The sequence below is a fragment of the Colias croceus genome, chromosome 7 (genome assembly GCF_905220415.1).
Source record: "Colias croceus chromosome 7, ilColCroc2.1".
NCBI classification, from domain to species: domain Eukaryota; kingdom Metazoa; phylum Arthropoda; class Insecta; order Lepidoptera; family Pieridae; genus Colias; species Colias croceus.
Genome location: NC_059543.1, coordinates 9,745,389 through 9,769,790, shown reverse-complemented (window position 1 = coordinate 9,769,790; position 24,402 = coordinate 9,745,389). Strand labels below are relative to the sequence as shown.

Sequence of the window (24,402 nt, the reverse complement as noted above, 5' to 3'; positions counted from 1 at the left end):
CCTACTGTCAGGTATGACTCTATCCGTTCACTTTTATCAATAGCTGCTGAACAAAATTTAGAAATAATGCAATTTGATATAAAAACAGCATTTCTTTATGGAGAGTTAAAAGAACAAATATTCATGGTTCCACCTGAGGGCTTAGAATGTTTGCCTAATACTGTATGTAAACTTAATAAATCACTTTATGGCCTCAAACAAGCTCCTAGGTGCTGGAACACTAAATTTAATATAGTTTTACAAAAATTTGGTTTTGTCAAAAGCTTAGCTGATCAGTGTGTCTATATTGGTCAAGTTAATGAAATTAAATGTTATTTATGCCTTTATGTGGATGATGGTCTTTTAATGTCAAAGGATAAGATGATTTTGAAAGAAGTAATTGATGAATTGAAAACAAGCTTTAACATAAAGACTTGTACACCTTCTAACTTTGTTGGTATGCAAATAGAAAGAAATAAAAGACATATTTTTATTCATCAAAGTAAATATATTGAAAAACTGTTGGAAAAGTTCAACATGAGCAGTGCTAACCCTAACTCTGATTTAGGAGAATACAAACAAAGTTCTGTGTATTTAAATATTGACAATCAAAGTGCTATAAATGTAATTAAAAATAGTGAATTTCATAAACGCTGTAAACATATTGATATTAAGTATAATTTTGTGAAAGAAAAATATAATGAAAAGATTATTTCTTTAAAGTATGTTAGTACAGATCATCAATTTGCTGATATTTTTACTAAAGCGTTACCTCGATATAGATTTAAGTTGAATAAATGTAATATTGGTATGTTAAATTTGAAAACTTAAAATGATTGTATAGCAAGATAGACTTATGTTGATTAAAAGTAAATTTGGTATGTTAAATAAAAGGTGAATATTAAGTTCTGTTATAATAAGAAGTAAATTGTTTTGTTAAACTTATGTTTAAGTGAAGTTGAAACTTTTTGTTCATATTTTCTTTGTGGAAGGCTCTTATTTGAAGGGAGTGTTAAAGTAAATTTATTTATTATCTGTGTTATTCTAAATTGCGTGCCTTCCTTGATTTACTGTGTATAATCTATGGTCTCTCTCTGCTCTGTGACATTATAGCGACTGCATGTGTTCCCGGTATTTTTACTTAGAAATAAAGTTAATTTTGAAGTAATCAGTGTTTGTAACTCATTAATCCCATCAGTTAAGTTACATTAAACTGTTTCAAGTTAATACGTTTTTTAAAATAACAAGTTTAATTATGAAAAGCAGCTTTAAAAAGTACAACAATGTGTTTAAAATTATATCCAAAGTTTACATTATCTTCATGTTACTTTTAATAAAAGTTGCAGTAAAAAGCGTGCGCTTGAAGAAGTAGAAAATTGAAAACAAAAAGTATAATTGTACAGAGGTTTTGCTATAAAATAACAATTTGCATAAAGTATGAAGAACATCTGGTTTCATTCCCCGGCCTGAGAAAGTTGGACCACACAATTAATCAGACATTGCTTATCGTTACAGAATAAATTTAATAAACTGAGTATTTGTAGAGTGAATTACGTTTTTATTTATCTAGAGGAAATTTTATTTTTTATGAAGAATAGTAATGAAAAAATACTTTAGCATCGAATTATTTCTTTGAAAATTAAAAGAACGGATAGGTATTTGTATGGATATTGACATACATCGTTTTCGGTTGTTATAATGTTAAGTTGTTATAATGAATCCTGAGCATTATTTAGGTAATGATTAAAAACTAATTTTATATGTAATCCAATTGGATGGATAACCCTTTGCCTTATTATCATATGTTAATAGTTAATGAAGTTTCAATTTAATATGTACATAGTACATTTTGATTCACATATGTTATTGCGTTTAATATTACATTGGAGCGGGATGAACGCCTAATCATTTGTTATTCAACGGTGGTTAGCACTCAATTTGCATTTGACATACCTTTTGCAAACGCAAATTAAACCACAAACATTGTATGTATGCCTTTCATCAAAAACGATGTGAGTTGCAGTATGTTGGTAGTATGTTTCTCACTAAATGTCATTGTATTTTATATTATATACGTTAGCTTCAGTTAGCTTATACTAGGTACTTATATTACGAATATATCAAAAGTTTCGGTGTTTTGACTCAGTTGTGTCCACCGTCCGGAACGTTGGGGAGATGTAAAGACATTTGGCACACAGGCCGTGCCCTAGATTATGCGAATCCTTTTTTTATCCCGAAAATTTAAAAGTTACCCCGTTGTTCCTCCGGGGACGTGAAAATGAAGTACAGAAACTACGTTGCGAAATAATAAATTAAACAAAAGCTGCCCATTTAATTTCGTTGACAAATACTTTTAACGAAAATTTTATACCATGTAAAATAATAATAATATAACGAATTTTGTATCTGCTTTTAATTCAAAATATTTATAAACTGGAAGCATTGTAATTTTATGTTAACATTTTATTTTCAGATCTGCGGCTCACACCTTCTACCGAATTTAAATTCAACGAGCCAACATGCAACAGCTGCTAACTGAATATTTTTAAGAAATCTTTTTAAAAATACGAATTATTTCAACAACACCAGCAGTTTAAAAAGACGTTAAGAAAGTTTGTTTCGAGTGTGTATTCTGTAACTTCAGTACTAATGTGTTAAATTAAAAAACAAGTAACGTGTGCTATGCCAAAATAGGAAATCTTAATGGTTCTTTGGGAGTTGGTGAACTAATTAAAAGTTCAACACCTCTTGTTGGCACTTTCGGCGTGCAGCGAGGGCCGCGGCCTGCTTTGTGCTCGCAAATTAGTTTCAGCTTTCATAATTGAAACATTTACCTACACTGATCGTTTTTTCGATAAAAGCATAGACAGTATGAACATATGGGCAATAGCTTTGCACATATTCTCCTACTATTCCTTCTAATGAGATAAACGCGAAAGATTTTTATTTATGTAGGGACGTTTTTTAACTCTACCACGGAATGGACTTTGATGAAAGAAATCATATAAACTATCATACCTAATAAATATTGGGCTCATCCGCGGGTCAGTGTTTGTTTGAACTTGCTGAGAGTAGACGTCTCGCTCGAGCTACTAAAAAGTGCTAACACATCATAACAACGCCGTCGCTGCGGCCGGCCGCAATGACCTAGTTATTGCGCTCCAATAGCAAAAATAATTGTTAAGGCGAAGTAAGATTCGTTCGCCAAAATAAATAATCATGAATACCGAAAAATCAATAAATCTAAGAACTGAAACTGAACATCTGTTGTTCAAGTGCTACTCCGAAGAGAAAAATGTACGTGAAAAACTTGAAACCCACGTAAGGCATCTGGAGGAACAAGTAAAACTTCTTCAACAAAAATTGAACTCTTTGACTCCAGTGGAAACGGAAATTCCAGAGAAAAAAGAAATTGAAAAGAAGTCCTCTTCCCATGTAGAATACAGCACTGATGAAGAAGAACTTGCCAAAGAAACGGAGTGGATTAGAACCAAGAGCAGGAAAAAACGCAAACTGAACACTTCACCCACTCATATCTCCGATAAAGAAGAGCGAAATGAGGAAAGTAAGGAGAAAGTAAAACCCAAAAAGGTGCCACTTCCTCCACCTATAATAGTAGATGACATCAGGAACTACCAATCGTTCTTTGATCTCCTCTTAGAAAAGTCGCCTGGGGGCGGCTTTACAATTAAAATTATGCACGGAGAAACCGTAAAAATTAATACTGAAAATGAAACAGTATATCGGACCATCACAGAGTTTTTGACTGCCGATGGCTTTCATTGGCACTCCTATGAAAACAAACAATTAAGACCAATACGAGTTATAGCTAAGAAATTGCACCATACATGCAACCCAGATAGAATTGTAGAAGACCTGAAAAGAAAAGGCTTCAAAGTCGAGGAGGCAGTAAACAAGCTGAGGTGGAAAGACAAGACACCTCTCAATATGTTCATGCTTACCTTTAATAACGGAGAGGAAATAAACAAAATCTATGAGATAACGTCTATATTAGGATGCAGGGTGGAAATCCATCCCTTGAAAACCTCTAAATTAGTTCCTCAGTGTAAAAGATGTCAAGCCTACGGGCACACCCAAAAATATTGCTCCAAGGATCCAAGATGTGTAAAATGCACTGGTAGACATCTAACTAAAGATTGTAAAAAGCCAGCAGAAGAAAAGCCAAAGTGTGTGCATTGTGGCGCTCCACATCCTGCAAACTATAGAGGATGCATGGTAGCAAAAGAAATGCAGACGCTTAAAAATAAAGCGACGAAAAAACTAAATATCCCAAATCAGCGGAAAACAGCAGATACAAAAGTGGTTCCAGCTGTGAAAGAAAGCAGGCAAGTAAGTAAGCACATCACCTTTGCAAAAATCGCGAGTGGTAACCAGACGAAAGAAAGCAACCAAATGAAAGACAGCGTTGAAGGAAAACTCAACCAAATTTTAAACCTCATGTCCACATTTGACGATAGACTAAGGAAACTGGAAAGTAGCAATAGAAATGCTACATCTACTGCTAGAAAATGACTCAAATACTTAGCATAATGGAATGGAATGCCAATGGGCTTCTTAAACACCACAATGAATTACAAATTGTCCTTGAAATAGAAAATATTGACGTGTGCTTAGTATCGGAAACACACTTCACCAAACAATCATACATTAAATTTAAAGGTTACAAAGTATATCTTGCACTTCACCCAAATAACACAGCTAGAGGTGGAAGTGCAGTGATAATAAAAGAAAAGTTGAAGCACTATGAAATAAGTAAAATCGAAGAACAAGAAGTACAGGCCGTAACAGTATGCGTTGAAACCAAACGTGGTCCTGTATCTATATCAGCCTTGTATTTCCCACCGAGAGAATCTTTTAATAAAGAGAAATACGTTACCCTTCTCAAGAGTTTTGGCGACAGATTTATTGTTGGTGGTGACTTTAACGCCAAACATACCCATTGGGGCTCCAGGTTGATTACACCTAAAGGCAAAGAACTTCTAAGCGCCATGAAATATATGAACTGTAACTTTGCATCTACGGGCAAACCAACCTATTGGCCTACAGATCCAAACAAAATACCCGACCTATTGGATTTCTTTATATATAAAAATATATCATCTAACTATTTAGATATAAAGAGTATGAACGATATGAGTTCAGACCACTCGCCCATAATTCTTAAATTATGTATAAATATTATAAATAAGAATAATATCCTAAGATTAGTAAATAAGAAAACAGACTGGAACAGTTTTAGAAGCGACTTGGACACACATATAAAACTTAATATACCATTAAAAAATTCAGAACAACTTGATATAGAAGTTGAAAAATTTATGGTAGACATACAACAAGCAGCATGGAGAAACACACCAGATAGTCACTCTTGTCACAGGGGAGCAGTCTACCCGAAGAATATTATCGAACTTTTACGTGAAAAGAGAAAGCAGAGAAACCGGTGGCACCAAACTCGTTTTCCTGGTGATAAAAAGCTACTAAATAATCTCACAAAACAGCTACAAAGAGAGATAAAAAAACTAAATGACGCTAATATGACGTCATATCTCAAAAAACTGACTAACGATCGCAGCACAGACTACTCTCTCTGGAAAGCTACGAAACATATGAATAGACCCGTTCTGCATATTCCACCAATTAAGGAAGAAAATGGAAAATGGGCAATCCACAATGAACAAAAAGCTAAAAGATTTGCGCAACATCTGGAAAATATCTTTAAGCCATATGATGATGACGCAAATGAACTACCTGAAGATCAAAACCTTAATGAAGAATTACAAATAAAGTCTGTAACACCCAAAGAGATTTCCAACGAAATTAAGTTAAGTATTAACCCAAAAAAATCTCCGGGGTTTGACTTAATCACAGGCGAAATAATGCATAATTTGCCACGCAAAGCTATAATTAAATTAACAACACTCTTCAACGCTGCATTTAGGTTAAAATATGTGCCTAATTTGTGGAAAGTTGCTGAAGTTATTATGATATTAAAGCCAGGAAAACCACCAAATGATGTAACATCATATCGACCGATCTCGTTGCTACCAATAGTATCAAAACTTTTTGAAAAACTGTTACTTAAACGGATCATGCCAATACTTGATGAGAAGAAAATAATTCCAGAACACCAATTTGGATTTAGAAAGAAACACTCCACAATAGATCAAGTTCACAGATTAACAAATGTCATCGAAAAAGCGTTTGAAGAAAAGAAAGTCTGTTCAGCAGTGTTTTTAGATGTCGCTCAGGCTTTTGATAAGGTTTGGCACAAAGGTCTCATTCATAAAATAAGAACAATGCTACCAAAACAAATTTCAGATATCTTAGAATCGTATATAACCAATCGAGTATTTAGAGTTCGACAAGACGATGCCTACTCGGACCTCAAGGAAATACGAGCTGGTGTACCACAAGGAAGTGTTTTGGGTCCCATCCTATACCTTTTGTATACGTGTGACATCCCAGTATTAGAAAAAAACATTACTGCAACATTTGCCGACGACACTGCTATCATGGCCACAGGCATCACTTACCAGGAAGCAGGAGATAAAGTTCAAGAAGCTGTGAACCAGGTCTACGAATGGACTCGGAAATGGCGGATAAGATTGAACGAATCCAAATCCGTTCACATAAATTTTACAAACAAAAGAACACAGATTGTCCCGATACTCCTTAATGGCCAACAAATACCTTATGCTAACACGGCGAAATACCTCGGTATGACGCTTGACGCTAAGCTACGCTGGAAGGCTCACGTCAAGAAGAAGCGAGAAGAATTAGGCTTGCGCTATAAGAAATTGTATTGGCTTCTTGGAAGATACTCCCAGTTGTCGATACATAATAAGCTACTCATATATAAACAAGTCCTAATGCCAGTATGGACGTATGGTATTCAGCTGTGGGGCTGTACCAAAAAAAGCAACATTGACATTATACAACGTTTCCAAAATAAAGTACTGAGAGACATTGTAAATGCTCCATGGTACATCCGTAATGGTGACCTCCACCGTGACCTAAAAGTGGACACCGTGGACAAAATTGTTCAAAAACATGCAGAAGCTCATCAACATCGACTTCATCATCACGTGAATGTTGAGGCTATCCAGCTCCTTGACACCACGGACCTAGTGCGAAGACTAAAAAGGACTAAACCTTTTGAGTTAGTGTAGTGATAAGTGAAAATTGAACAGTGACAATTATCTGTATACCAAAGCACACGAGCAAAGTGACTTACTTCCCCTTAACAGACACTAAGCAAGTGACAATGGACACTCTCTTAGAATAAGTTATTTAGAAATTTAGGTTAACATAAAATTACTTATTAGTCTTGTAGGCTAGATTGTAATTTGTATAAGGTGCTATTTTAATTAGCAACCTTATTTAATTAAAAAAAAATCCGCGGGTAAATCCACATGGCACAGCTAGTATGTTATAGAAAATAAATAAGCTTTATTTCATTATTGTTATTGACTTATACATATATAAATAAGAAATTAAACACTCGTCACGTTTCATAAAATATTATAAAAACAAAGTTTCAAAAACCATTACACAAAGTTGTTATAACTTGAGTTTAATATCCAGCCTTAGTTGCGTTGCGCTAATTGTGCATTTAGTTTAATCATTATTTTAAGGCCGTGTACGCGGTCCGTGCGCTGTTTGGCTCAAATATGTGATTTTCCAAACCAGATTGTCCATCAACCACTTATCTTACAAACATATGAATTACTAATAATTTTAGGAAATTTTATTGTCTATATAGTTAGTTAAGAGTTTATTTCAATTAATACAGTATTTGTGAATACCATCAAGATAACTGAGCCGATGATTACTTGATTTCACTTTTAGTGTCAATTTCGAAGCTAAAAATATCTGAAATTGCTGACAGATCTAACACACATTTTTTTTTAACTAACTGCAAAAATCCTTATTAAAATAGTTAGTTAAAAGATTTTTTTATTTTGGACTCCTAACTTACGAAATTAAAATCCGAACAATGTGAATTTTTTTAGAAATTATAGTCGACAAAATGATTATTTTCACCAAGATATTTGACTTAGTTGAATATAATTTATACATATTGCAATAAAAGAAGGTCTTACTTAGAAGATAAAATTTAAAAAATCAACTAATGTACCTCTATTATTTTTCTACAATTTTTTTTAAAGTACTATAAAACACTGCGCGCGACCCGAATAAAATCAGTCGGCAGCGAGCCTTTCCAGAGAGAGGACATGTTGCTCGGCGCTCTCCTGTGGACCTATGCTGTTCATATGCAGGCGCTAGACATGTGATCAAATACGCAAATACCTACAAAGTCGCGAAGTGTGGCACTGACGTTTGCCTATTTGTTCAAAGTTTGAACACATATTTGAAGTTTGCCGAGTCGAGTCGGTTTTTCTGCGAACATCAAAGTAATCAAACTTCAAAGTTGCTTCAAAGTTTGTGCGCCCTGCCACACTTGTTGCAATGCTTAGTAACGCGCGCGCCGCTGACCGGAGCAGTTGTGTGTGTATATTTTGAGTGTCATAATGGAGTGGAGTAATGATGTAGTTATCGAATTTCTTCAGCTACGTCCTCTTACGATACATTGTAGACATCCATTCACGTCTTCTTCTTGGAGATTTAACATTTTGATGTAAAGAATGAAACCAAAAATTGAACGCACTCAAATAAAACAGATTGACGGCGTCCACAAAATCGTCTTCCGATCTATCAGCCATCTTTGCAATAACTGTGCCGTAAAACATTTGAAAACAAGTCTAGCAGGCATATTTGTAATCGTGTTTGCGTCAAAGTTTTCACTTCAAAGTTTGTACAAATGTTTGCTCAAACTTTGAAGCCAATGTGTAGCGCCAGCAATAGTAAAAGGATAGCGCAAGCCGCGATCTATCGTAATAGATCGCGGAGATTTTGACTTGCGTTAAATTGAATAAGCCCTCTTAAGTAGTTTTTATAAACAATAACTTGTATTCTATCTTATATGCTCATTAAATATGGATTGTCATTGATGTTATGGGTTAATAAAGAATTTAAATTTATGTACCCTAAATTATTAAGGATAATAATTAAAATTAATTGATCGATGATGATTATACTTATATTCGGTAATTAAGTACATATGTAGTATCGATATAAGTATATATTCCGAATACATAATAATTATATCATCAAATGCGACTAATCATATAAAATACAGTTTTGGATATAGGTATTTCATTTAATTGAAATATTTCCAAAAAATAAATACTGTATTATGATTTCATAAAAAGAGATGTATTTTTATTTAAATTGTACCTATGTGATTAGTAGATAATATGTTACTCTGATAAGTGCTATGAAGTTTGCACTTAACAATGTTATTACGGGTCCTCAGGAGCTGGACGAGTTGCTAATTAATATTGAAACATTTCAAGTTACCTTGGTCGCTTGACCGAACTTAAACTTGGATGGAATTAATTAATAATAACTTGATGATACTCCAATTATTATATGAAGTGCCATTGATCTAAATTTGGTAATCGACTTGCAGAGACTGATAGCGTAATTATAGACTAATATTCTTTGTTTTCAATAGATATGACCAATTATATGAATGAGTTTGATTGGCTCTTTCGTGATATCATAATATAGCTATAATTGCATAAATTAATGTAATGTATGAAAAGGTTTTCTTTTGTGAGTCCACTTGATAGAATCTGGGTGAATCTGCCGGATCCAAAAATTTAGCATATCAGTAGATGGCTACAGTTATTACAAAATATTTTCCTTCTTTAATGTCTCTACATTTTCTTCTCGACCGATTCGTTTCAGGCAATTAAGAGTTTGGCATATAATATCATGAGGACAGGCGACGATTATAGCGCCTATAGTGATCCATCCAATTAGTGACATAATATGTATAATGAGGCGACCTCTAGTAGTTTATTTTAGAATCATGGCGGCATTGTACTTTGTAGATGAGGATAATATATTAATTTGAATTTGACTAACCATTCTCTCACTAAAAACCCCAATGTTAAGGTTGGTTCCAGAGCTTGACCGACCATCAGTGCGTACCCCAGCAAGCACATAACTTGTATATTAACCAAAAATATATACAGAATTATGACTTGAAGTTATATTAATTATTTAAATCGTCACTATCCAAATATAAGTACTTTATAAAAGCATTTGCTTCATCAAATAATGCTAACTGTTATATAATGGTTACCAAAAAATTGTTACAATGTCAAAAATCTTAAATAAACGTAGGATAATTCTAAATTACAGCTTCTAAAACAGCTTTCAAACTTATAGTAAGACTATTATCTTATATTGGTAATTTTAATAACGTTACGCTCTAAATAAGCATAAATAAATTATTTTATAGTGCCTTTGAACGTATGTTGGTTTTTTAAAGAATAAAAGCTTTATAATAGTCCATTATTGTGTTAATTTATTGCTAATCCTATATTAACATTGACTTTATAACAATTAATGCTTTTGCTCCGTTTTCTTTCAAATTTATTCATCTCTACAGTATATAGCTATATATTGATCGAAATAAAAGTATTGTTAGAACTATGAGTATTAATAACATCGTAATTTGAATTTGGTTAATGGATAAAAAGGCTTTGAATAAAACTAAAAAACAGGCGGATTCAAATGAAAACTTAAAAAGGAGTAACTATACTGATTTTATTAATAATAATTGTAGTAAACAAAAAAAACTTCTTCATCGGCATCTTCATATTATGTTGGGAAACGCTTTACTTTGCAGGGCATGTTGGTTCTGAAAAGAACAAGCAAGTTGGTTTTTTAAATGGCTTAATTAAAAATCTTGGCTTATTTATTTTATACCAAGTAATTACGGTTCCCTGATAAGCTCGATAAAATCAGTCACTAATTATAACATATTTCCGAAGTGCTGTCATATGGCTGAACATAATAAGTGTCTTGTATTACACTATTATACGAGCTCTAATTTTTGTGACGAGCCATATTAAAATTAACAGCACTATTATGCTATCGTCAAATGCCTAAAGCTTTAATTTCATTTGTCGCCATTTGCTTTCCTTTTCCTATCTTACAAAAATAATACAAGTTACTAAGATCTGACTAGAAAGGGAATGAAATCATTTGTATTTTGTACCAATACCTTTATAAGGTACTTTAATTGTTAAAACTATTGCTATAATCTAAATTTTGTGATATTTGTTTAAAATAGGTTATATTTTATAAAATAAAATATATACTAATAAAGTATATTAGCGAGGGCGCGTGTATTCTTTCTCAATAACATGTATATTTCACCCGACAAACTGATGCGCGCAGCTAATTTCACTCAAAACATTCAGAATTACAGGCGGTACTTACCCATCATTCAATATTAATTTTCACATTTAAATATTTCAAGTCCACATAACGTTGCACGATCAAAAACAGATCAATATATTTTTAAAATCATAAGATTTTCTTTTTTACAAAGGAATTACAACAGTTAGCATTGTTATGAAATTTTAATAACAGATTGTAATTTTAAAAGCTATATATTAACTGTAATGAAGTCGCAAAAAATGCCATTTGTTTATTCATGTGCTCATAACTGACTTAATTAATGATTTAATACGATGATTATAATGCTATTAAATTGCCTTTGTATAGCTCAACGCTGTCTAAAGGGGGGGCCCAAATTTTACTTATAAGAGTCGTATAAAAGAAATACAGCCGATATACGATTTGGTTATAATGCTTTGTACATGAACTCGTGCTATCATAAGTTTGTTATAATGGTGTTTTGTGCTTGCTGGGACGTCAGTCGCGCTTGTCATATGTATGGAAATTCGTGGAAATTCATAAACCCGTTCATAGCTAGACCGACCATACGCACGCGTATTGTAATGCGCATTAGTGTCATAGTCATGCGTATCGTCAGGACCGACGTTACGCACTGACGGTCGGTCAAGCTCTGCAACCAGCCTAATGCCAAATGGTATATAACCAAGGCATGTCTATCAGACCCGTTTGGGAGCAAAAGAGGGTAAGTACGTTGTAATAAATTTTAGTCTAAAGTTTTTAGGCTATTTATTTTCAATGTTTAACAGCAGCGTTTACTGAAAACCGGTAAATCTCAATATAACTCACACTGCCGAGAGCGGAGGGCCGTCGAGCCGAGAGGATAATTAACCACTTACGTACATCCTCGATTTACTTTGATGGATATCGAAATGAAAATGGAATTAATTGTGAATCGAATTTAATCAGTTTACTGTCTATCACGATACAGAGCCTGAAATTAGATCAACAGCGTCTGACCACAACACCGCCCACGCAACGTAGGTTTATTGATTCAATTTATTATATAACTAGCTGCCTCACCAGACTTTGTTCTACAGTATCAGCCCTTTTTCTTTCTCTCCTTAAGAACCTTCCTTATATCCATTCCTTAACAAAAACGTTAACTAACTCAGTTAGTTTTACGCTTAGTAACACATTTAGCGATTCATTTTTTAATTATAAGAATTTTCATAGAAAGTTATATATTTCAAATAATCTTAAACATTTCAAATCTTGTAACTTGTTATAACAATGAAAACAAACAAATTTCGTTTTCTTTTCATTTCGTGCAATATTGTTGAACAATAACATTCCTGAATTTATTTCTCCTTAAAGAGAAATATAAATAAAAGCTTATTATTTTTCGCAAAGAAGTTATCAAAAGGTTTCACTATTAATTGGTAATCCGTGTTATGCGCTGGCTGAGAATAAGGAAAATGAAAACGGTACAGAAACTAATTTAATATTCTATATTAAGAAAACAATATATAAAAATGTAGACGTCTAAAATGCCTTGCTCGCATGAATAACACGGTAATTGGTAGATGGAGGTAGATTTTATTTTTTTAATAATATATTTTTGAGCACATGTGTGGTAAAGCTGAAAAGAAAGCATGACACTCAAATAATACGCATTATATAATAGTATAAAGGCGTCCTAATAATCTATACATATAATAAATCTGTAGAAGGGTCAATTCTGTACATTGAAAATATTGAAAAAATAAATAGCAGGGGGTGTTACTGGATCGATACCAAACCCAAATATGTGATTAAAAAAATTTTTGTCTGTCTGTATGTGAAGACATCACGTGAAAACTAACGAATCGATTTCGATGAAACTTGGTATAATTATACCTTATTATCCTGGGCGTAAAATAGGATACTTTTTATCCTGGAAAAATACGTAGAAAAAAAATTAATAATCTTAATTTTTCAGTTGTATCCATAGACGTTGTTCTGTAGAACCGCGAAAAACACGTTGCGTAGGTATTATTATACCTAGCCGTATTTGGGTCCAATAGATATTTATAAGATGTCATTGTCAGAGTTACTCAAAATGGAGAAATAAACCAGCCACGCGAAGACGGACATCCGCGCGAACGGAGTCGCGGGCGGAAGCTAGTGTGAAATAAAATCAATGTATAAACAACAATGTATATACAAACAAACAAATATATGGAAAAAGGTGCACGCGTCGTAGGCGATAAATCTTCATAACATCACCCATTTTCAGTAACGGGCCTTAGACAAAGTAACAATTACAAAACGATAACGAAGTTAGAAATCGCAAAAATGTATGGGATTGACATACGCCGCGTTAGATCACGTGGTCTATCTAATGTCAATCCCATACATTTTTGCGATTTCTAACTTCGTTATCGTTTTGTAATTGTTACTTTGTCTAAGGCCCATCTGATATAACGATATAGACCTACTGATTCTTTGATCCTATCAAATATAGGTGTTATATTAAACTATAAATAACGATTTAAATATAAATTACAAAAATTCTCCATCATTACTAAGAACAAGTGATCATATCGATACTAATATTATAAATAGGAAAGATGATAATTTATTATGATTTAACTCCAAACTTCTGGACTAATTTAAATAATTTTATCACGGGTTTTTGTAAATATTATGTATAAAAGCTAAATTTTTCCTCAGTAACAAAGGCTCTATTTTAATTTATTTTTACGTAAACTCAACGTAAGCACTGAGCAGAGCCGGGATGGATCATGGGTAGTAATGTAGTATTAAATACAGTATTGTATAACAATAAGAAGCATTGACTAATAAGAATTGAATTATACACAGGAATTTTAATACATCCACGCCATGTTTAATTGTGAAATAAAGGAGCGGATATTTTAACGAAAATCGTACCAATTTACGAAATTTAAATTGTTGCGAAATCATGGCATCAATATTGTATTCCACTTAATTACTGTCTATCGAATTTTTAATGAAACATTCCCTTGAGGAACGACACGAGTGTAAAATGTTTTTGTTCATCGCCATTCGACAATTACTTCGATTACAGGACATTTTCCAAATTGATATTACTATGGTATATTTATTTTTGCTTTGATCAGAATCAACTTTCTTGGAAATATATGATACTAATAGTCCAATATCAGACATCTGTTTCTTCGAGCCTAGGCGATAAAGACCAAACTATCACTCTATAACTTATCTAATGTAGGAAAAAAATAATAAAAACTGTTAGAAAAGATTGTAAGCAATATAGCTGAAAATTCGAGTTCATAGTTATAGTTTAGAATAATTTTACTATTTAATCGTATCCATTAATGTACAAGAGATACTGAAATAGATGCTTGAGAATAATATTCCAAATACGAGAGAATAAACCTATAAAAGACTGCTCTTATAATAAAACTATGTAAGGCAATAGCCACCAAATGATCCTGAAACACTAAATTTTATTTACGTCCACGCCAGTTCATAAAAATAGCATATAAAGTCGCAAATCCAAGCCAAATGGGTCAAGTCGTCTACGCCTAATGTTATGTCAGGCATGAGTCATGGTGAAGATACCTATAACAAAGTAGGGTGTGCCTGTAGTACTAAAAAGCGTTTAAAATTGCATTGTCAGTTTTTTTTCTGATACCAGTGATAAACTTTTTTGAAACGTGTCCCTTTGAAGGCCGGAAAGAAGAGAAGAATAAATAAAAATTGAATCTCGAAAAGCCCGTAGAGCTCAGCTAAGCAGAGCACAGAAGGTTTTTCAGGCGAATTCTGTTTGACGGATAAAAACTTTGTCAATATGTAAAATGCATTTACCAGTACTAGGTACGCAAGAGGAGTAAAAGGCATAAGATTGCATACAATAAATACATATTTTTTAATATGTTACTATTACATATTGTGTACAAATACAGATAAAGCTTACATCTTATATATATTTTGGATTAATGTATCTTGATAATTACATAGGCTATCTTACTTTCCTTTAGGTACTGTACAGGTACTTACTCTCCAGTCCGCGAGCTTTAGCAATTAAAAGCTTCGTGAATTAAGAAATCTGTAGGTATACCTAGTTTTAAGACCCCTCAAAATAATTCATAGTTTTATTCTTAAGTCAAAGTGGTGCAAAGTATAATGTAGTTAATGCAATTTTCTTTAATGAATAAGAGCACAACAGCAATTTTGAAACTTCACGATTAATTTAAACATTATTTATTCATATACGGTTCAAGGGAAGATTGCCTGCGCGTAACCGCAGTCGCTGTAAAATGCAGTTTGAAACATCTGGATAAGTAAATAATGACAAAATCCTTTAGATGAGACTATTATTTAATAAAAAAGTCAAAGGTTACGTAACCTAAGCTTTTAATTCCTAAAAGATTTTAATGAGAACAGATTAATTATTTGAAATGAAAATTTTTTTGTACTAACTTAATTATTAACGTCGAACGTTTTCTATTTCGCTTTATTACAAGTCTGATATAACATATACCTATAACTCTAATACCAATCTATTAATCATAGGTACATGATAATATATTAAAAAGTGTATACCGTCTATAAGTCGTACTTACGTTATACTGGGACTGCTAATTCTAATTCCTAGAGACTAGAACAATTACCTGATATCTTCGCATTGTTTACCAAGCGAAGTTTGCCAGAAAAACCTGGCCTTTCTTATAGACTATGGCTAGTTTTGCTCGCTTTGAAATAGGAGCGTACTATATTTAAACCTGCACCTTAGAGAATACGAAGTGTATTCTTGTTTTAACGATTTTCTGTTCATATAAAGCCGATAGGATATTTCGCTGTGTCGTGCGTTTTAACATGATATCGTCGATGTTATTCGTGTACGTGCCAGTCTATATTCCTCCATTATATGCTGTATTTCACAAAATGATATCATGGCGGGCTTTATTTAACTGGTATTGGTGTGCTGAACCGAACGTCAGTTCGAAATGATCGCATTATATCTATATTTGAATAATAGGTAATTCTTATATGATGTATAAAATATAAAATGTTTATTTCATCTGACTGCTTATTTGTTTTGCGAATGATTTTCCATCATATATGATGAAATACATGTATCTAGACTTCTAAGCACAATTATCTCTCTCGGTCCCTTGTCGGTCTTAATTATTTAGGATATTACATAAAATAAAGAGTTACTTGCAATTTACTGAACAGTATAGTTTATTTGCGAAAATTTTGTTGAATGTTTTGAACTCTAGATGTTTGATACGCCATCAAGACATGAAAAACTACAAGCTTCCTACTACATTGAAAAATATTTTCTTTGAATTTTAAAAGTTTAATGCCATACGGCATTTAAAAGATTAAATATTGCGTACGCCTGGTGGTAGATCTGAAATATAAATAGATGCAATTATTACTTAAATTAGAATACAATAAGCGTTTACCAATTTTAGGATGAAAAGCATACAGTGAAAACAGCGGAAATCAACTTTATTGTAACATTTCCTTTTTCAATTCAACAAATATAACGTTTTAAATAGTTACTCTGTTCCAGTAACAGTTCAAAAAATAATGTTAATAAAAGTATTTTAAAAAATTTGGCTTTAAAAAATATCCTGAATATTCGTTCTTTTTTTTTTCACGCAACATGAAAGAACATTGTAGGCTATAGCTACATAAGCCGATAGCAAAGTTTAATATTTCAAATAAAAGAGTAATCTAAAATGAGCTTAAATATAAGTCTAATAGAGCTCACATCAGTCAAAACGTTGAGACAGATATTTCGGTACAAAGTCCGCATCGCCACGGGTCGTGACGCTCGGGTCAACAGGAGAAAGAGAAGCGATCTCGTCACGGGATCCCAGTTTGATTCCCAGCCGCAGGAGTAAAGGGCTCTTCTTACATCTTCACTCTGAAATATTTTTTAAGTTTACGGGCTATATTTTTATAAAAATGAAGCAATTATAATAAAAATATCATTCAAATCTCAGATTTAAATAATCAAAAAACGCTCTACAAGGTAAGGTCCTACAATTAAATTATATATTATACACATTTAACAAAAATGAAGCTTTTGAGGTAGGTATTTAATTGAATTGATTTCTGTCATAGAACAGATTGGAACTCTCAGAAAGACAAAATATTTTTAGAGGATGTCATAACGATGTCAAATTTTTTGAGGATATCATCAGAGTTAAACGGCGGGTAGAAAACTTGCTTTTAATGAAATTATTAGCTAATCCGAAAAATACATCATAATATAAAAACTATCGAAACGTGTATTAATTGTTATTTTAATATAGGTTTATTTCACTACATTTTCAGGTAAGCATCAAAATTAGTTCAATTAGTATAAAGACAATCCCATAATCCTAATTTGACCCACAAACCCTCAGTTGTTGGCGCCGATAACACTTCCTACTTCCAAAGCCGCCAAGTGTAAGCTGTATTGCGGCTGATTGGCGTTTATCTGTTATTAGAAACACTTTGGAAAATTCAAGATTATAAAGACTTGGGATTTGGGCTTTCAGCGTCCTGTTATCGTACACAAGATCGTATTAAATTAAGTTCGTATTCATGTAAATGTTTATTCTGCACGGTAAGCCTCTCCTTCACAGTAGTGAAATACCTAGTAAGGTATGTAATCTGATTTCATATATTTTTATGTCATATAGTTGGGGTGAGGTTAAATATCAACAAAGTATAGAATCGTGAAAGAAATTAAAGTTATTTTACCTTACCTTACCTTACCTTAATCAATCTCTTTAAAAACGTTATCACTATTAGAAAGAAAAACAAGATTTAAGCGGACTATTTTAAACAATACTTAAAAATAAATAATAGATAAAACCTTCTCCATAAGCACATCACTATAGTAGCAAGGAACACTGCAGATAGCCACTGCTCCAAATATAATTGATATGAATTCAACGCTCACTTGACCCCTTTTAGCCGTCTGAAATGCAAATAGAAATCAACTTTTAATATGTAACAGTTGTGGAGTTCCCAATGGATGCATTTCTGAACATAGCGTTCTCTAAATGTTTCTATATTTTACATATCCATTGCCCGAAAGATTATTATTAATACGTATAAACTCTTGATATAATAATTTATTTTGAATTTATATTTTTTGGTTTTTATGGCATTCAAATGCTTTATAAATATAAATTTATAAAGAATAGAAAAAATTCGATCACGAGGCGGGACTTGAACCCGCATCCTTCGCGCCATTCCGGGGCGGATGCCTAACCAACTCAGCCACTCGTGACCCGCCTGAGCAATCGAATTTATTCTATCCTTTCAGTTTTATGTGTCTTAAGGGACACACCGCGCGCCATCTATTGAGATGATTTAACAACCATTTCAACCAATATGAAGCACTTTTCAGTGAATACAATATTGTAACGATGGAACACGACCTTTTCTTGAATTTATATTTTTTGGTTTTTATGGCATTCAAATGCTTTATAAATATAAATTTATAAAGAATAGAAAAAATTCGATCACGAGGCGGGACTTGAACCCGCATCCTTCGCGCCATTCCGGGGCGGATGCCTAACCAACTCAGCCACTCGTGACCCGCCTGAGCAATCGAATTTATTCTATCCTTTCAGTTTTATGTGTCTTAAGGGACACACCGCGCGCCATCTATTGAGATGATTTAACAACCATTTCAACCAATATGAAGCACTTTTCAGTGAATACAATATTGTAACGATGGAACACGACCTTTTCTTGAATTTATATTTTTTGGTTTTTATGGCATTCAAATGCTTTATAAATATAAATTTATAAAGAATAGAAAAAATTCGATCACGAGGCGGGACTTGAACCCGCATCCTTCGCGCCATTCCGGGGCGGATGCCTAACCAACTCAGCCACTCGTGACCCGCCTGAGCAATCGAATTTATTCTATCCTTTCAGTTTTATGTGTCTTAAGGGACACACCGCGCGCCATCTATTGAGATGATTTAACAACCATTTCAACCAATATGAAGCACTTTTCAGTGAATACAATATTGTAACGATGGAACACGACCTTTTCTTGAATTTATATTTTTTGGTTTTTATGGCATTCAAATGCTTTATAAATATAAATTTATAAAGAATAGAAAAAATTCGATCACGAGGCGGGACTTGAACCCGCATCCTTCGCGCCATTCCGGGGCGGATGCCTAACCAACTCAGCCACTCGTGACCCGCCTGAGCAATCGAATTTATTCTATCCTTTCAGTTTTATGTGTCTTAAGGGACACACCGCGCGCCATCTATTGAGATGATTTAACAACCATTTCAACCAATATGAAGCACTTTTCAGTGAATACAATATTGTAACGATGGAACACGACCTTTTCTTGAATTTATATTTTTTGGTTTTTATGGCATTCAAATGCTTTATAAATATAAATTTATAAAGAATAGAAAAAATTCGATCACGAGGCGGGACTTGAACCCGCATCCTTCGCGCCATTCCGGGGCGGATGCCTAACCAACTCAGCCACTCGTGACCCGTCTGAGCAATCGAATTTATTCTATCCTTTCAGTTTTATGTGTCTTAAGGGACACACCGCGCGCCATCTATTGAGATGATTTAACAACCATTTCAACCAATATGAAGCACTTTTCAGTGAATACAATATTGTAACGATGGAACACGACCTTTTCTTGAATTTAGGATGAAAGGATAGAATAAATTCGATTGCTCAGGCGGGTCACGAGTGGCTGAGTTGGTTAGGCATCCGCCCCGGAATGGCGCGAAGGATGCGGGTTCAAGTCCCGCCTCGTGATCGAATTTTTTCTATTCTTTATAAATTTATATTTATAAAGCATTTGAATGCCATAAAAACCAAAAAATATAAATTCAAGAAAAGGTCGTGTTCCATCGTTACAATATTGTATTCACTGAAAAGTGCTTCATATTGGTTGAAATGGTTGTTAAATCATCTCAATAGATGGCGCGCGGTGTGTCCCTTAAGACACATAAAACTGAAAGGATAGAATAAATTCGATTGCTCAGGCGGGTCACGAGTGGCTGAGTTGGTTAGGCATCCGCCCCGGAATGGCGCGAAGGATGCGGGTTCAAGTCCCGCCTCGTGATCGAATTTTTTCTATTCTTTATAAATTTATATTTATAAAGCATTTGAATGCCATAAAAACCAAAAAATATAAATTCAAGAAAAGGTCGTGTTCCATCGTTACAATATTGTATTCACTGAAAAGTGCTTCATATTGGTTGAAATGGTTGTTAAATCATCTCAATAGATGGCGCGCGGTGTGTCCCTTAAGACACATAAAACTGAAAGGATAGAATAAATTCGATTGCTCAGGCGGGTCACGAGTGGCTGAGTTGGTTAGGCATCCGCCCCGGAATGGCGCGAAGGATGCGGGTTCAAGTCCCGCCTCGTGATCGAATTTTTTCTATTCTTTATAAATTTATATTTATAAAGCATTTGAATGCCATAAAAACCAAAAAATATAAATTCAAGAAAAGGTCGTGTTCCATCGTTACAATATTGTATTCACTGAAAAGTGCTTCATATTGGTTGAAATGGTTGTTAAATCATCTCAATAGATGGCGCGCGGTGTGTCCCTTAAGACACATAAAACTGAAAGGATAGAATAAATTCGATTGCTCAGGCGGGTCACGAGTGGCTGAGTTGGTTAGGCATCCGCCCCGGAATGGCGCGAAGGATGCGGGTTCAAGTCCCGCCTCGTGATCGAATTTTTTCTATTCTTTATAAATTTATATTTATAAAGCATTTGAATGCCATAAAAACCAAAAAATATAAATTCAAGAAAAGGTCGTGTTCCATCGTTACAATATTGTATTCACTGAAAAGTGCTTCATATTGGTTGAAATGGTTGTTAAATCATCTCAATAGATGGCGCGCGGTGTGTCCCTTAAGACACATAAAACTGAAAGGATAGAATAAATTCGATTGCTCAGGCGGGTCACGAGTGGCTGAGTTGGTTAGGCATCCGCCCCGGAATGGCGCGAAGGATGCGGGTTCAAGTCCCGCCTCGTGATCGAATTTTTTTCTATTCTTTATAAATTTATATTTATAAAGCATTTGAATGCCATAAAAACCAAAAAATATAAATTCAAGAAAAGGTCGTGTTCCATCGTTACAATATTGTATTCACTGAAAAGTGCTTCATATTGGTTGAAATGGTTGTTAAATCATCTCAATAGATGGCGCGCGGTGTGTCCCTTAAGACACATAAAACTGAAAGGATAGAATAAATTCGATTGCTCAGGCGGGTCACGAGTGGCTGAGTTGGTTAGGCATCCGCCCCGGAATGGCGCGAAGGATGCGGGTTCAAGTCCCGCCTCGTGATCGAATTTTTTCTATTCTTTATAAATTTATATAATTTATTTTACCTACCAACATATTCTTATATTTCAAATATGTCCTCAGACTATTCTGATATTGAAAGGAGAGCGCTACATTAAACATAGGTAATAATCAAAATGTTCTGTGATAATTTTAAAATATGTACGTAGAAAAGCTTACCTCAATAATTTGATAAAAAGTAATTGGTAGGATAATAGCTCCAGCTTTAAACAAGAGCTCATGAAAAACTCGTAGACTACTATTTATTCGTGCCGCAAAGCTAAAAAAATACATTCATTTTCATCTATCTAAATAACATCAATTTACGGTCATATTTATTTTAAATATCTACCCGTATATTTCAACAAAATGTATCGCAACTCTTTTCAGATTTTTTATCGATTCTGCCGTGTTTTTGCTCTTAGAAAATGTTTTCATAATCCTATTCTCCACCAATTCCAACTGTCCACACACATGTAGAATTAAAATAGGACCCAATGGCGAAAATGCTAAATACATAAACAAAGCATAAAAATCGTAAAATAAAAACAACACGTAGAGAGCCAAAAAAACGGCTAAATTATTTTTATTGAGTTCCACCGGCTCTGGGTACGTAATATCATATAAGGGAACGTATCTGAATTCTCCAATAACATGATAATACAACATAAGTGTAAACGATTTGATGGGAAACAAGCTGGCCACGCATATAACTATTTTCAACCAAAGATAAACGATTGTTCGACCCTTCTTCGCGTAACGGAGCACAATATCGTACTCCTCTTTGGGCAAATTTTCTGCCTGTTTGTAATCTAACTTCATTTTCTCAATCATATCATGAAATTTGCTTTGATGCCACACCATGACTGCATATTGAAGTGACACTACATTGAATATCACACTCAGAATGCCATTTGCACACGCTTGAGAAATATCTTTATTTTTTAAATCGTGAAATATTGTGCTATAAATTAGCAAACAATATGTGAAGAAAAATATGCCATGCATTAATGCGAATTGACAGATCCATTTAAGATTTCGAGGTACTTTTGGATGTGATTTGTTGAGCCACATCGAAAATACCATCATTTTAAACATTTTATCAAAACTGATTTCCTTATGACCACCAAGATCGGCCATTTTGCTTGAAATAAATTGTTTTGTTCCGTTAACATACTCATTTTCTGTCGCTGAATTATGTATGCAGAAAATTAAAAGGAAACTTCTTTATAATGGCTTTCCATTGTCGTAAACATGTTGTGAAATAATTATTTCGTAAATTACGTAACATAATTTACAGCGCCGGTTGCAACTGATAATGAAAATATTTTTTATTCTGCATTAACATACATTATACAAAGCAACTCTTTAGCCTTTACTGTAATAATATTTTGTAAAATGTGTAGATTGTATAACGGTAGGTATACGTAACTGATACAAATGTATTTAATAATTTGTATAAATAAATTTATAATATTTTTAAATTTATAACATGATCGATCACTCGACTCGACTTGATTTGTTGGATATCTTTCAGCATTAATAATTCGTAATCGCAAAGAACTGTTTATATAAGTAGTTGTTAGATTTGTTACTATTATTATATTACTCTAAAAACACATTTGAAAACATTGTAAGTATAAAAAGTCTACTGGTTTAGGATATATACCTACTTCACAACCTTCCCTATTACCTTGTACTATCATTACGTAGTTAATCTTATAAATAATATAAGATTATATAGATAATAAAGATATATAAACTATATAAGTATAATATATGAATTAGCTTCACCCATCGAGGGAGATTTAAAGTTTCTCAAATATAAAAGATACATTGAAATAATATGACTTCCAATTGACTGACTACCTATTTCCGTATTCTGTTTTGAAATTTAACCCTTTCAGGATCAGGGACAGAAGAGCTCCAGTAAATATGATCCAGTAAAGAAGAGGAATATTGAAAATATTTGTTTAAGGTGTTTTTACGATGATTGCGCCACGTAGCACGTAGCACGTAGCGCTCTAGGGTAATTACTCCTCCCTATCAGCTCGAATAAGGTCTATTTTTAAAGAAAGGGTAATTGATCTTCTTCGACAGCTCGAATTAGGTCTATTTTAAAAGAAGGAAACACGAAAACTATCAAATCAGACAAGGATAAGTATCCAGACTGACAAAAAATCTAGAAAATCTGGTGCTATTGCTTTTAATCGCATTTACTTAATCTTTTTTTGGGCATTAATTTTATCTCTTTATTAAGATACTATGTGAGCATAATGCTTCCTCTTTCGTTTTTCTTACTGCCATCGAAAAAAATCTATTCAATGTTATAATACTGAACAACACTGAAATACGAGTTTTCGTTTACACTAAAAGATCACGTAAGAATGCTCTTGCCCTAGCTAGCTTTATGTTTATTTGGTCTAAATACAACGTTAGGTGCATTATCAATGCTTTTTTCATGACTCCAGTTCGTTATTTGAATCTTAATGTATTTTAACAAATCCTTTAAAAACTCCAGACCTCTCTGTAATAGCAACTAACCAACGACGTAATTAAAAGACAATAATATACATACATGAACGTCCTTGTTTCAGTCAAATTAACTTACCTGCTAATTCGTTTAGCTACTTGCATGCTATGTTTAAATTGGATTAAGGTTTGCGTCACAGTGGTTATGTTTGCTTAGCAGTTAACCCTCATTATGTTTTTTATGGAACAGAAGTAATTATACTGGTTATTTCAGTGCATTCCCGGGAAAGATAGTGATATC

General features: G+C 33.4%; 1 protein-coding gene and 1 long non-coding RNA gene across 2 annotated transcripts; both read right to left on the bottom strand.

The window, feature by feature from the left end:
- Window positions 1–10,642: 10,642 nt before the first annotated feature.
- Window positions 10,643–11,793, bottom strand: LOC123693407. The gene is made up of 2 exons (XR_006751682.1): window positions 11,359–11,793; window positions 10,643–10,774 (listed from the first exon to the last, which is right to left on the bottom strand). It is a non-coding gene; the product is annotated as an uncharacterized LOC123693407 (long non-coding RNA).
- Window positions 11,794–16,572: 4,779 nt separating this feature from the next.
- Window positions 16,573–22,769, bottom strand: LOC123693255. The gene is made up of 5 exons (XM_045638260.1): window positions 21,982–22,769; window positions 21,810–21,909; window positions 18,143–18,247; window positions 17,048–17,203; window positions 16,573–16,681 (listed from the first exon to the last, which is right to left on the bottom strand). The coding sequence occupies exons 1-5, from the start codon at window positions 22,767–22,769 to the stop codon at window positions 16,628–16,630; spliced, it is 1,203 nt and encodes a 400-aa protein (XP_045494216.1). The 3' UTR covers window positions 16,573–16,627.
- Between the last annotated feature and the right edge of the window lie 1,633 nt (window positions 22,770–24,402).

What these genes read in the sequence shown, in the direction of transcription:
- LOC123693255 (XM_045638260.1), bottom strand. Translation starts at nt 22,769, where the DNA reads ATGGCCGATCTTGGTGGTCATAAGGAAATCAGTTTTGATAAAATGTTT. An exon ending in CTTTTTATCAAATTATTGAG is followed by an intron (nt 18,248 to 21,809) that starts GTAAGCTTTTCT and finishes TTTGCATTTCAG; the next exon opens with ACGGCTAAAAGGGGTCAAGT. An exon ending in GTCTCAACGTTTTGACTGAT is followed by an intron (nt 16,682 to 17,047) that starts GTGAGCTCTATT and finishes TTTATATTTCAG; the next exon opens with ATCTACCACCAGGCGTACGC.